Source organism: Pteropus alecto, unplaced genomic scaffold, assembly GCF_000325575.1.
Source record: "Pteropus alecto unplaced genomic scaffold, ASM32557v1 scaffold94, whole genome shotgun sequence".
NCBI lineage: Eukaryota > Metazoa > Chordata > Mammalia > Chiroptera > Pteropodidae > Pteropus > Pteropus alecto.
The window spans coordinates 6,322,604-6,336,251 of record NW_006437736.1 but is presented as its reverse complement, the minus strand read 5'-3'; the positions used below and the strand labels follow the sequence as shown (position 1 = coordinate 6,336,251).

At 38.6% G+C, this 13,648-nt stretch overlaps 1 protein-coding gene across 1 annotated transcript in view; it reads right to left on the bottom strand.

Moving 5' to 3' along the window:
- Positions 1-423: 423 nt before the first annotated feature.
- Positions 424-13,648, bottom strand: part of CUNH12orf42 (chromosome unknown C12orf42 homolog) — a 109,766-nt gene continuing 96,541 nt past the window's right edge. The window contains exons 5-6 of the mRNA XM_015591445.1: positions 4,197-4,583; positions 424-872 (exon numbers count right to left, since the gene is read on the bottom strand). Of these exons, the coding sequence (XP_015446931.1) occupies positions 424-872; positions 4,197-4,583 (836 nt within the window). The remainder of the gene's footprint in view (positions 873-4,196; positions 4,584-13,648) is intronic.

Genomic DNA, 13,648 nt, shown 5'->3' with positions numbered 1-13,648 from the left:
TCACCTATGTTTTCCAAACCTCTATTTAGAAATTCAAAAGGCCCTTAGAAAACATCCTTAAACCAAAGCTCAAGTTGGCAAATGAAACCGTTTACCTGGCAGAGCAAAACAAAGAGGGGTCCTCGCAGTGCCTGCAGGCACATTGCTAAGTGGCACGCGATGTACCCCATCCCCATTGTGAGGCACAAATTCTTTGTGACACTGGGAGACACCGCAGAACAAAAATACTATTAGAAATGCTTCAAAAGGAACATTTTTGGCTGCGATAGAGACTTTTGACATTATTTATTAGGTTCAAAACTACTTCACAAAAGCCTAACAATGGTTCTGTGGAAACCAGTACATCTGAGGCCCTTTCTGTTGTTCTGGGCAGGCATTGATTTGAAGATGGGCCGCCCTCACGGAACAATTCCCTCGCAGCGGTCAATATAAGTGAGCATTCACCCTCAGCCTAGGAGGGGCCTGTGAACAAACCGTATGGAAACGCTGCGGTGGACGGGAGGGGGGATAAGAGCAAGTCACGATTAACCTCTTTGTGGGGAGATGGGTGGGAGACCCGGCAAGCTGAAGAAGGGGCGCTCCTGCCAGACTGTCATGGGGGGAGGCGTCTGCCCTGGGCTCCTTTTTCCCCAGGGGATGAAGATGCTTGGGGAGCATCTCCGGTGTCATGGCAACTGTGTCTCTTCCGACTGGATTTCCGGGCACACCCTGGAGCCTGCTTTGGGAATCTGGGTTTGCCAGAGCGTCTGCTGTGGCTGCCATCCTCTCCTCCAGCATGGTGTCTGAGGAACTCCAGGAGACTCTCATAGGGGCCCAGGGGGTCTGGCTTCTCCCGCAGAGACCAATGGCAGTGGAAGGCCTCTCAGTGGTACCTGGAGGGCAAAGAAGGGTAGGAGGAGTGGCCCTGAAGTGTGAGGAATTGACTTGCCCGCTGGGACTTTTTTTTTTTTTTTTTAAATATCTTCTCATAACTGAATGTTTTAGAAAGCGACATTTGCAATGTAATGTTCTGTGTGGGGAAAATCTCTTGACATTATCTTCACGTGCTCCCTTACATTCTTTAAGAGGACAAAATGCTATCTGTTTCTTTCCTATTGTTTGAAAGCACCCCCTCCAATTAATTTTTACAGAATCCTCATATAACTTTCATTTCAAGGAAAACTGTTCAAAACTTTGAAACACTGGGAACCAGAAGAATTGGTAACTAAATAGGGCTTCATATTCTATCTTTGGGGAAAGTTTGTGAATGGAAAGTTATCAAGTGGAGTTAGATATCATACAAAACAAATGGATCCACGGCCCATTTAAACTTACAACTAATAATTAAAAAATCCAAGAGGCAATTACTTCATGAGTTTTATGAGGAATTTCAAAGCAGCTGAAGATGAAAACAATTAGTGAAGTAATCTGATGCCTGGTCTATATGACACACATACACACTAATTATAATAGATTTAATTTTTTTCTTTGTCCAACCAAATAATTTTTTCATGTAAAAGGTGAGGTATTTTTTACAATGCAGTCAACACTGTAACAGAATATACATGCATATATACATATGTATTTCACCTGTGTTTTCTTATATATACATACATATATAATGTGTGTATGTATATATCATAAATATACTATCTTAAAGTTTTAACCTGAGAAATTCTACCCATTTACTTACACAAATTAAGTCTAATTCTTCAATTGTTAACTAAGATAATTTACATGCTTTAAATCACTTCTTACAAAAGTTTTTAAATGGCTTTGAATAGAATGTAGAGGTCTAGAATATTTGGAACAACCTACAGGATAATTTGCAAATTCAAAAAATATGTAAAAGATTTAGAATGCATATTACCCTCCTAAGAGTGGGTGTCAAATAGCCAGTCTATCTCTAGGTGACTCACTTTAGTCCACCACATACTGTTCATTCTATGCCTGATATGTACTGAGCATCTCCCACTCAACATATCCAGTCAAAGAGTGAAAATTTTTTAGTAAATCCGATTTCTCCAATGTGAGAACTATTTCCTGGAAATAAAGATGAAATGGCCTTTCAATATCTCCAGGTAAATAAAAGCTTTCAGAGAGCAAACACATTGCCTTTTGAAAAATAGATGCTTAATAGCTGTTTGTTGATTTCCAGCCTTGGCAGATGACCCATTCATTGTCATCAATAATCAATGCAAGAAGATTCCACCAAAGAACATGGATGTGGCTCTGGAATTTGGAGCAACAGAATATGACCTAGATGGAATATGCTGTCTTCTGTCTTGAATCGAAAATCAGAATTCCCTCTCTGAATACATTTTGGTAATGATGCATTTTGTAACAAACTGTCTTAGAGGGGTAGTGTGGTGGAATGGAATAAACAAGGTTTGGGGGTCAAACCATCATAGATTTCAAATGCTGACATATGACCTGGCCTAAGCTTCTTTGTCTGTACCTGAAACATGAAGATTGTTTTACCTACTGTGCAGGATTGCTAATGGAATTAAGTTTGCTTATTCATTTATTCATTCATTAATATTTGAGTGTCTGTTATGTGCCTGGCAGTATTCTAGACAGAATAGAGTGGGCAATATCCCTGTATTTATAGAGCTTCCATTGTAGTTGTAGGGAGAGGGAATGGGGAAGGAAAATAGACTATTAAATAAACAAATGAAGAACTGTGCAAGTGTCAGCTGGTGGTGAATCCTAAAGGGAAAGGTAAATCAGGAAAGGTTAGGAAAGATCCACAAAAGTGATATCTCAGTAAAGACTTGAAGGCAATGAAAAAGTGAACTAGTTAAGTATCTGAGGAGAGAACATGACAAAATGTAAAGCATCTAGGATATAGTAAGTGCTCAATACCCAAGAGATGCTATTGTTATATTTAGATTCTCAATGTAGGAGTGCTCTGACCTGGAGTCAGATTGGAGGGTTTGAAACCTGGCTCCAGCCCTAAAAGTTGCAGAATCTCTACGGGCTTCCAATTATGTATTTAAACCACAGGAAAATAAAAATTCTTAGAGAATGGACATATGAATCGAAACTGAAGGTATATGTTCAGATTTTTAGCACATTGCTTTTTATATAATAAGAATAAAAAAATGATAACCAACCAGCATCCTCAGCATCCCACCCTCAAGCCTAGCTTTCCAGAAATGAAGGAATCTCTGTATCAGCATCTTTAATAGACAATATCTCAGCCGTACTTTAACACTTCTGGCCCACAAGCAGTATACTCTCCTCTAGTTCAAAGAAAGTTCCTCTTTTTATTGAGTCCAACTATGTCTTTTTCTGCTATTGATCAATTCCAACAAACTAGATATATTTGGAGAAAAATCCAACAAAAAATTCCCTAAAAAAAAAGGCCACATAAAGGCAATCTGATCCTATTTAATCCTTTTTATATATGACAGTTCCTAGACTACTTGGAGATAAGCATTGTTTCCTGACATTTTCTCTCCTCCAGTCTGAACATCAGCACCATAAACACCACCACCATCATCACCACTGCCATTCAGTCTCTGCTATATTCAGGGAAACTTATTTATATTAATCCTCTAATTACAATATTTCTCCAAGGCAGAAAGTATTGTTCGTTCATAGATGAAAATACTGGGCTCAAAGACCATTTGTGGAACTTGATCATGGCTATAGAACTGAAACAAAAAAAAGCAGAGATTTGAGCATGGATCTCCTTGGTTCCAAAGCTCATTCTCTCTGGTCCATCTCCTTACATTTAATCATTCCTCTTATTAGTAATTTTGAGATACTTCATTATCATATACCTTATGTTGCGCTATGAATTCACAGCTTTCTCATCTTTAAAATGGGAATCATCACATTATCTGCCTAAGAATATTTGTTAAATGAGGATTTCATAAAATAATGTGAAATGCTCAGCACAGTGTCTGCCATAGGATGAGAGCCTAATAAATGGGGACTGGAATGATGATGGTAACAATGATTATCAATATCATTATTATCTGGGGCAACACCTGAATCATCAAACTATTCATTATCAACTCACACTTGTTCTGTCCTCCAATACAACACTTAGCAACAAGTAGACTTCCATGAAGGACTGTCTAATATGCTTCTTACAGAATCTTCTAGAATAGAACCTACCATTGAGTCAATAATTTTGCTGATTATACTGATATGAAAAATAAAATATGGCCAATTGAAAAGAGAAAAAAAGAATTAGTGAAACTTACCAGGTGGGACAGGATTTCTCTTGGAATTTCGAGAGGGCTGGTTCTGAAGTCTCACGTGTCTAATGAGCTGTGTCCCTGCAGCCTCCAGGCGCAAAGGATACGCTGAGTAAGATGGAATAGGCATTTCTGTCACTGGCTTTTCCAAAACTAGACTGCTCCAGGCCTGCTTGGGTGCTTCTCTGTCTCTCTTATTAATTTCTTGTCTAACGGTGAAGATCAGTGGGTTCTCGTACCATTCGCTGGATGATGTTGTGTGAGAACTGGCTTCTTCATGGTTTTCTTCTTCGAAAGAAGCTCTGCTTACATCAGGAGAGCTGGGGATACTGTACTGGCAAGTATAAAGCAGTTTTTTACATGCCACTGGAGTCTGAATCACTTCTGGAAATACTGTAACAGGTAAATACATCAGTTTGAGAATTTCACTTCAGTATCATCTACTAAATTAGTGACCAAAAGGATGGATTTTTGTTTGGTTCATATTTCTATCTTGAGCAAACAGAAATGATAAACAAGCCAAGGACTGGGGTGACTGAGGGGGAAAAGTAGAGGAGGGAAAAGATGTGGAAAGAGAAGTAAGAGGCTGAGACTGCTTTTGTTGAGTTCAAGCTATGTTGCAGGCTCTGTGTGAGGGCCTGGACATATTGGTCATTTAGTCCTCACAAGAACTGTATCTAACAAATACTATTATCTCCGCTTTAAAGGTCAGGAAGCTAATTTGAGGCTTATGGATTGAATTGTGTCCCCCAAGAAGACAAGCTGAAGTCCTAACTCCTTGCACCTATAAATGTGATCTTATTTGAAAATAGGGTCTTTGCAGATGCAATTAAGTTTACACAAGGTGATTAAGGTGAGGCCTTAATTCAATATGCTAGTGTCCTTAGAAGAAGAGAAAACAGACACAGGCACAGAGGAAGAATGCCATTTAATGACAGAGGCAGAGACTGGAGCAATACATCTACAAGCCAAGGGACGCTAAGGATTACAGCAACCACCAGAAGCTATGAGAAAGGCATGAAATGGCTTCTCCCTCAGAACCTCCAGGAGATGCCAACCTTGCTGACACCTGGCCTCCAGACTGTGAAAAATCATTGAATTTTAAGCCATTTAGTTTGTGGTTCTTTGTTACAGCCCTCCTAGGAAACGGATATACTCATAATAGTTCCAATTAACACATGTTATCCCGGAACAATTATTAACAGCAGCCCCTTCACTCAAAATGATAAAAAAAAAAAAAAAAGTATTCAAACTTGGGGTAAGATAAGAAGAAAAGCCAGGAGGTAGGAAGGTATACAATAGGAGGAAGAAGGAAGTTGATTTCTTGAGTTCTACTACATGGTAGAATCTGTGCCAGGATGTAACAACTCTTAACGAGACTCTTATTCCCTGTGCTCAAGGTGCAGTCAAGTGACAAAGAAGATGTTGGCCATGTTAGGTTCCAGGACACACTCCTCCTAAACCACTTCTTGTCTGCAGGAAGAAGAATCAAAGCAAATGCCCCCAGAGGCATTGACGATAATAAAAATAAGAGGAAGGCCAAGTAGGGACACCCTGGGGGTATATGCCCCATCAACAGGGGCCAGCCCCTTTTCAGACCTTGTCTTTTATTGCCATGAGGGAACGCAGGCCCCATGTAGACAGATTTTCTAGGTTTTCGGGAGAAATAGAAATAGTGTGTGTGTGTGTGTGTGTGTGTGTGTGTGTGTGTGTAGGGAGAAAGAGAGAGAGTCCTGACTTTTAAATATTAGTAACTCACTCAATTTGTCTATTTTTTTTTTAATACAGTGTGGGCTACACAAAACACATCTGCTCTCTGAATTACCACAAGTCCATTTGTAGTTTTGGCTTATAAAATTCATATTATCATTCATCTACTTTCATACCATCTCCATCTCAGAACATGACTTTATAAATATTCATCCTGGACCTGTGGGAATGCATTTGCAAGCTCTGTGCATAAGCAGATTTTAGAGCTCTAGAAGTTTCGTCTACCTCCAAAACCTTAGGAAGACTAAGCTCTTCATTTTAATTTTAAATGGTTGCCCCATTTCGTCATGAAGCCCAAAATGCGAAATGGTAGACAAATTTATCAGGCTTTCTCGAATACAGAGAAACATCTAGAATCTTTCAAAACAGCAGCTCTGGGACTTTAGATCTCAAAGGAAAATCTACAACACCAAGACTAATGGCATTTGATCTGCCCTCATTCTATTGTTCAAATATCAAGAATGGGATGCAAGACCTGGTGGCACTTTATACACCTTTACATCCTAGAAGTTATGGATTGAAAGAGTCCTTACCACCCTCATCATCCACTTCTTTTTAAATACCCCCAAGGGTCTGAACCTCACTGCTTCTGCATCAGAGATTTCACTGTTCATCAGAAGAGCAAATAAATAACTTTATATTTGTAATACACAAGGCATATTTAGATAGGTAGATTTAGATAGATAGATAGATAGATGATAGGTAGATAGATAGATTTATAGATGATAGATTGATTGATAGATGATAGATGATAGATAGATAGATAGATAGATAGATAGATAGACAGACAGACAGACAGACAGACAGACAGACAGTAGATAGATAGATGACGATAGATAGATAGACAGACAGACAGACAGTAGATAGATGATAGATTCGATGATGAGAGAGAGAGAATTTAAAAGCCATCTATCTGATATTGAGACAGGTGATGACAATATTTATATATTATTTGACCAATATTTGTTGAGCTTATACCATATACTAGGTACTACTCCAGTGACAAAGTGTTACTTAGGCCAACAGAATCTATCATTTTGAGATTAAATTGACCGGCTGATTGACAGCAAATTGGACTTCAACACAGAAAGCCAGAACTCTCAGTTTCACAGAGCCCTGAATGAATTTCAGGTTTTCTTTGTGATACAACAACCAGGTAGGTTTCCAAACCGAACAGAACCACCAGTTGTTTTGGTGTTAAACAGAGACTGTTGGAAATGGAAGGGCCTTTCGCAATCTCCTATGGCTTCCAGTCTTTTTCTTTTTCAATTTTTCAAATTTATCCACCAAAACAGTGACAGAACTTAAGCCAAAATTCATTGCTCATGATTTGTTAAGTTACACATCTTTGTTAAGTTACACATCTCTTTAAGTCTAATTTGTCATTTCTCAATTCTGCCTACACATTAGCCAATACCTGGCATGCTTTGAAAAATACAGATATGTGGTCCCGGGACCCCAGTAACTGTAGTTTGTAAACCCCTAAGAGATTATAATGTGTAATCTAATTCTCTAATTCAATCATTAGATGAGTGTTATAAACTTTATTCAGTCCAAACAATCATCATGAACATGCTAGAGCCATGAAGTTAGGGATGTCATTCTCAGAGTATTACCACTCTGAGGCCAGCCATCATTTCAGACACCAGCATTATGTGGAACCTTACAACTTGTATATTCCTTTACATTGTAACCGCTTTCATACTAGTAACCACACTGGAGCCTGACAAAAATGTTTCAGTTTATTAATTTTACTGAGAAGGAAACTAGGTCTGAGAGTAAGCATCTTGTTCATACCCTTAATCAAGCATCAGAGAAGCTGGGGTTGGGACCCAGTTCTTAGATTTTGAAAGATTTTTGTTTTTCACTACATAATCAATGCCAGTAGTGCCAGAGGAAATATGGCTTCTGAGATCTGGGCTTGATGAAGGGAAGGATGCAAACAATACCTAAAAAATAGTGGGTATTGACCACCGCCCAGGCACTATCCTATTGTACATGACTTAGCCTGTATAAATGCTATCAACAATACTTTTAATGTAGAAGAAAGGGTACCTTAGGCTGAGTATTCTGTCTGTGGCCCAATTACTGAAATTAGCTCCCAAGAAAGCTCACATTCTAACCGCTCCCCAGGCTACCTCTTCACTTTTTCACTCACTAGTGTAACGGCCCAACTTTTCCCAGCTACTGAGGCACTTGTTTTCTGGTGTTTTGTTTGTTAAAAAAAAAAACACACACAAAAACACGCCAATACTCAAGTTTTGCAATTTCTTTTCATGTGTAGGCAACTTTGTCTCTTATTCTGCAGTGCAGGTCTTCCATCTGTTGCTAATTGCATTTGAAATAATATTGTGGCAGACAGGAGATGTCAAGGTACAATAAAATAAATCTTGGAACTAAATGTATTTTATACAAGCGATTTGCCTTTCTCTTGAGCTGCAAAATAGTTCATGATAAATCATGGCAGATGCTGATTTATTCATTTCTATTCATTAGAAAAAGACAAATATGGTAAATCCTGCACACTCGGCCCCGCTGAGATTCCAGGGAGCATGATGCTACACCCTTTCATACATGTGCCTGCCAGCTATCCCTCAATATAGAACCTCTATGTCTTCGTATTCCCACTCCGTCCCTTCCACTTTCTTGGGCTTCTAACTTCAGTATGTTCATGTTATAAAAAGACCAGAGTCAACTGTCCTAGAAGGAGAAATGAAACCCAAAGACAATTAATTCCCCAAAACCCATTTTACCCTTTATTGTAGGCACAAATAGAGGCTAAAACTAATTGATTTCATCTCCTGTATACCTAAAATCAAACATAAACCTTAAACAGGTCTTCAGTGATAGCTAAAAACTCCAATGATACACTTTTTAAAAGAATCCTTAGACCACATAATGGAATTAATGGAGTCAGTCCCCTCACACTCACTATTTCTCCTAGCTGTGGAATGAGAATTCTTTTTAAACTAACGGAGTTGAGTCCATGCGAGGAGTCTTGGATGCATCAAACCCAGAGCAGTAATGAGCTTAGAGGCCAAGTGCACAAGCTCTGAGTCCCGACTTCTTGGATTAAATCTGTGTTTTACACCTTCCTGGCACTGTTACTCTATGCCAAGCTACTTAAGTGGTCTCTGCCTCAGTTTCCCCATTCATAAAATGGCAACAATAATAACATTTACCACACAGGGCTGAGATGCAGGTTAAATGAGTTAGTAAACAAGGGCTTAGAGCACTACCTAGCGTATAGGAAGTATTCAGCAAATCTTGGCTGTTGTTGTTGAAAATGTTTTTTCCCTTCTCTTCCCGTAATAGCTCCTGAATGGCCTCTTTCAGTGATAAGGATTCAAGTAGAAAATAATATATTTACCATCTATTCAGTTTGCCACATTTTATTCATTCCTTCATACGAACATGTTTATTGAATGCCTACTGTGCACCTTGCCCTGTATTTGGTCCCAGCAGATACAACAGAATAAGGCAAATGTGGTCCATACCATCATAAAGCTTATAGTCTACTGGGGAATATGACATAATGAAAGGGTTACAAATTATAGAGAGTCATTTCAAGGGAGAAACAAGGGGCTGAGACAGACTAACATGAGTGGAGAACTGTGAAGGTAACATTTAATCTGAGACTGAGCCAAAAGCTAGAAAGGACTTAGTCATGTAGAAATGGGGAGAAGAACATTTTAGCCAGACAAGAACTGAGATGTGTTGCTAAGGTGGTTAGCTTCAGTGGCTGAATAGAAGTGAGCAGGAGGGAAGGGGCAGGCCAGGTCTGGAGATCACACAATGAGCAATGGAAGGCTACTAAAGGTTTCACATAGATAGGCGATGACAGCAACACTTAACTTTGAATAAGTTCTCTATGGTTAGTGGGCAGAAGGGGACAAGGGTGGAAGCCAGTTAGAAGGCAGTTAACAGTCAGCCAAATGTGTGGTGATAGCAACTTGGAAGTACATGGTAGTTTTGTATAGTGCTTAAGAGCTAGACAGCCTGGGTTTGATTCTCTTCATCTGTAAAATGGAGATAATGGTAATAAAGTTGATGGGGGAAAAATACATGAAATGGACTTCTGGTTTCAGCTCCAACATGAAATCAATCGGTGTGTCAATTTCAGCTTGGAAACTAAGTTCTTTGTTGTTGAGTCCAAGTAAAGTTGTCGATTTTCAGTTTGTTTAGCTCTTTCTTGTTGTAAGGATAGGTCGTGTGTCAATTTCAGCTTGGAAACTAAGTTCTTTGTGGAGTCCAAGTAAAGTTGTCGATTTTCAGTTTGTTCAGCTCTTTCTTGTTGTAAGGATAGGTCTTGTTGTAAGAATAGGTCTTATCTTACAACAAGAAAGAGCAAAAACAAACTGAAAATCGACAACTTTACTTGGACTCAACAAAGAGCTTAGTTTGCAGGCAAAAGGCCACCCCGAAATCTGGAGCGACAAGTGAATCCAAAGAGTCAAACCAAGGTCTGTTTACCTGGAGTAGAAGCCTCTAGAGCCATGTACAAGTAGGAACATTTAAATGGTAATTTTGATGACTGGCTGTAGTGGGTATAGATGATCTTGAGAGTGAGAAACTCCTGAGGACTCTAGTTTTAGGGAGTCCCTACTCTGCAGTTGGTTTTGCCTAAAAAGAACCCCATCAGTTTCTCAAGCTGAGAATCTGAGAAGGATCCCTTAATAGCTCAGATACAGGGAAGAGAAGGATAATCACTGTAAAATACGCTCAGAGCATTCTCCATCACAAAGGTATATTGAGGCCTTATCCCAGCTGAGAGGGGCAATAATACTGTCAATAATACTGTACTGAACATTGAAAATAAGCTAAGTGTAAATTTCAGGTGCCCTCATCTCTCACACACACACGCACACAAATGGTAACTATATGAGGACATGACATGTTAATTAGTTTGACCACAGTTATCATTTCACTAAGCATATGTGCATCAAATCATCATGCTGAACATGCTAAATATGTGCAATTTTTATTAAATAATAAAATACAATAAAATACAGCAACAACAAAAAAGGCTGCAAATATAAGACACTAACAGAATTGAAGAATGTCTTTGATAGATTGAATACGGCCAAGAAAAGAATCCGTGAGTATGAATATAGGTCAATGAGAACTCCTAAATGCAAAGAGAGAAAGGAATACGGGGAAAAAGAATGGAACATGCAAGAGCTATAAAACAATTTTATAAAGTATAACATACACATCCTAATTGGAATACCAGAGAAGAAACAGTGAGAGAATGGGGCAGAGAAATATTTGAAGTAACAATGATTGAAAACTTTCCAAACTTAATGACAAATACAAAACCATAGATCCGGGCAGCTCAGAGAACATTAAGCTGGTTAAATGCCAAAAAGAAAAAGCAATTACATCTAGGAGTGTCATATTTAAACTACAGAAAACCTAACACAAACAGAAAATCCTTAAAGAAGCTCAGAGTGGGTAGAGGGAAAAAGATAGGAAACACCTTTTGGAGAAATAAAGATAAGAATTAAAGTGGACTTATTAGAAACCATGAGAGCAAGAAAAGAGTGGAATGAAATATTTACAAAGTGTTGAAAGACAATATCAACCTAGCATTCTACATCCAGAAAAATTATTGTTCAACACCGAAGGAGAAATACTTTCTCATATTAAAAAAAAAAAAAAAACTGAGAGAATTCATTGTTCACAGACTTGTTTTGCAAGAAATGTTAGGAGAAATTCTTCAGGGAGAAGGAAAACAGTACATGTCATAAACTCAGATCTACATAAAGAAAAGAAGGGCTCTGAGAAAAAATAAATAAAATCTCTCATTGTTCTTTATTTTTAATTGATTTAAAAGATAACTGCTTCTAAAAGACGTTTACTCCCCCACTTGAGTCCCAAATGGTCCCCTCTGCCCTCCATCATGTTTCCTTTCTCTGCTTTATTTTTAGTCAGCATTACATAACGACATATTATACATCTAATTGTTTACAAGTTTAATGTTCATCTCCCTTACTAAAATGTAGCTCCATGAGGACAAGTATCACCTCTGAATTATTTTTGATGGCATCCCAAGCACCTGGCAAGGTAGTAGACACTCAGAAAATTATCTCGAAAAGAACAAATAAATGAATAGATTCCTTACCCCTCCAATGGAAGCTCTTCAATATTATAGCATTATCCTTCTTGATGCCCACCTCATCAACTTCCATCCTCCCCTCGACAGACTTTTCAGGGGGAGGGGGACAATCACTTCACCTCTCTCTCCTCAGGAATTGATCCATGTCAATTAGTTCACCACAATCAACCATTCCAGCTCTAGTGCCTTATCTCCTACCAAGGATGACAAACAAGTTTCATCTCGAACACCGGTACCCTAAGTTGGTTGTGGCATCAATTTTTCAAGAAGAGTTCCAGGGCTATGTCTCAGTTCATGGGGAAATTACAGATGTCTACCATGAATATGGGGACTGAAGTGGTCACAAGAGGGGCAGGCACTTGTCATTGCTGAGGGATTCTGCTAAGTATCAGGGTACCTGTCCTTGCCTTCTGGAAGAGGGATGCTCCTCTCAATATCACTTGACCACCACCCTTCCTCTAGAGTAAGGGGACACATGGAGTCAGCCTCTCACTGTGCAACAGAAGGTAACTAAAGAGCATTCAGAAATACTTTACCCTTCTCTCCTGACACAATCTCTTCCCCCACCCCCCAACACCAACAGCCTTATTCAGTTGCATTTGAATCACAGAAAATATCCAGCCCAGGGACATAGATGTGCATTGGAATGTTTTGTTTTTAAACTTCTGGGCTAGACTACAAATCATTTCAAACATGACATATAATTTGAGAGCCAGCACATTTAGTTTCTGGTGGATTCAATGAATGAATGTCTCCAGGCCCTGGTATCCTCAGCTACAGAAGAATTAAAATGACCTCTAAATTATTCTCCAGCCTTAATGATCCTGAGTTTTTGAGTTTTTTTAAACTGCACGAAACATTTTTTTCTTTAATTACGTTATTCATTTTTTGAAACATTTTATTACCACATGAAATTGCTATTTTGTAGGCCAAAAATGGTCAACTGTAGGCAATTTCATATATTACAACTTATCATAATGACAAGACATACATGATATATACACAAGGTTTAAAGAAAACAAATAGCCACAGACCCACCCAATTTCATTATATGAAAATCCACAATTTATTCATCACTTATTATGCTGGGTGCACGAGTGAAGTCCAATTTTTTTTTTATATATTATAAATAAGGTTGCTATGAATATTCTTGTCATGTCCTCTGCTGGGTATAGTCTGGTTGCTCTAGGAGTGGAATAGCTAAATCATAGCGTATGCTTATCTTCAACCTTATTGTACTCAGATAATGGGTATAATACCTATTGTTTTCCAGAGTGATTTGACCAATTTATATTCCCACCAGCAGTGTATAAGTCTTGTTGTTCTCCACCTTTGCCAGCACTTGCTATCTCTTGATTTCAATTTTTGCCATTCTGGTGGGTCTAAAACAGTACTGCATTGTGGTTTTAATTTGTATTTTCCCGATAAATAATAAACCTGAAAATCCCTTCTCCCATAAAATCTTTAATCTGAATGGTTTACAAACTATATAACTGGGATGAATTGCATCCCCTTTCCTTTCTCCTGCCCTTCGTATTCTAACCAGATGGTGAATAGTGACATAGCCCTA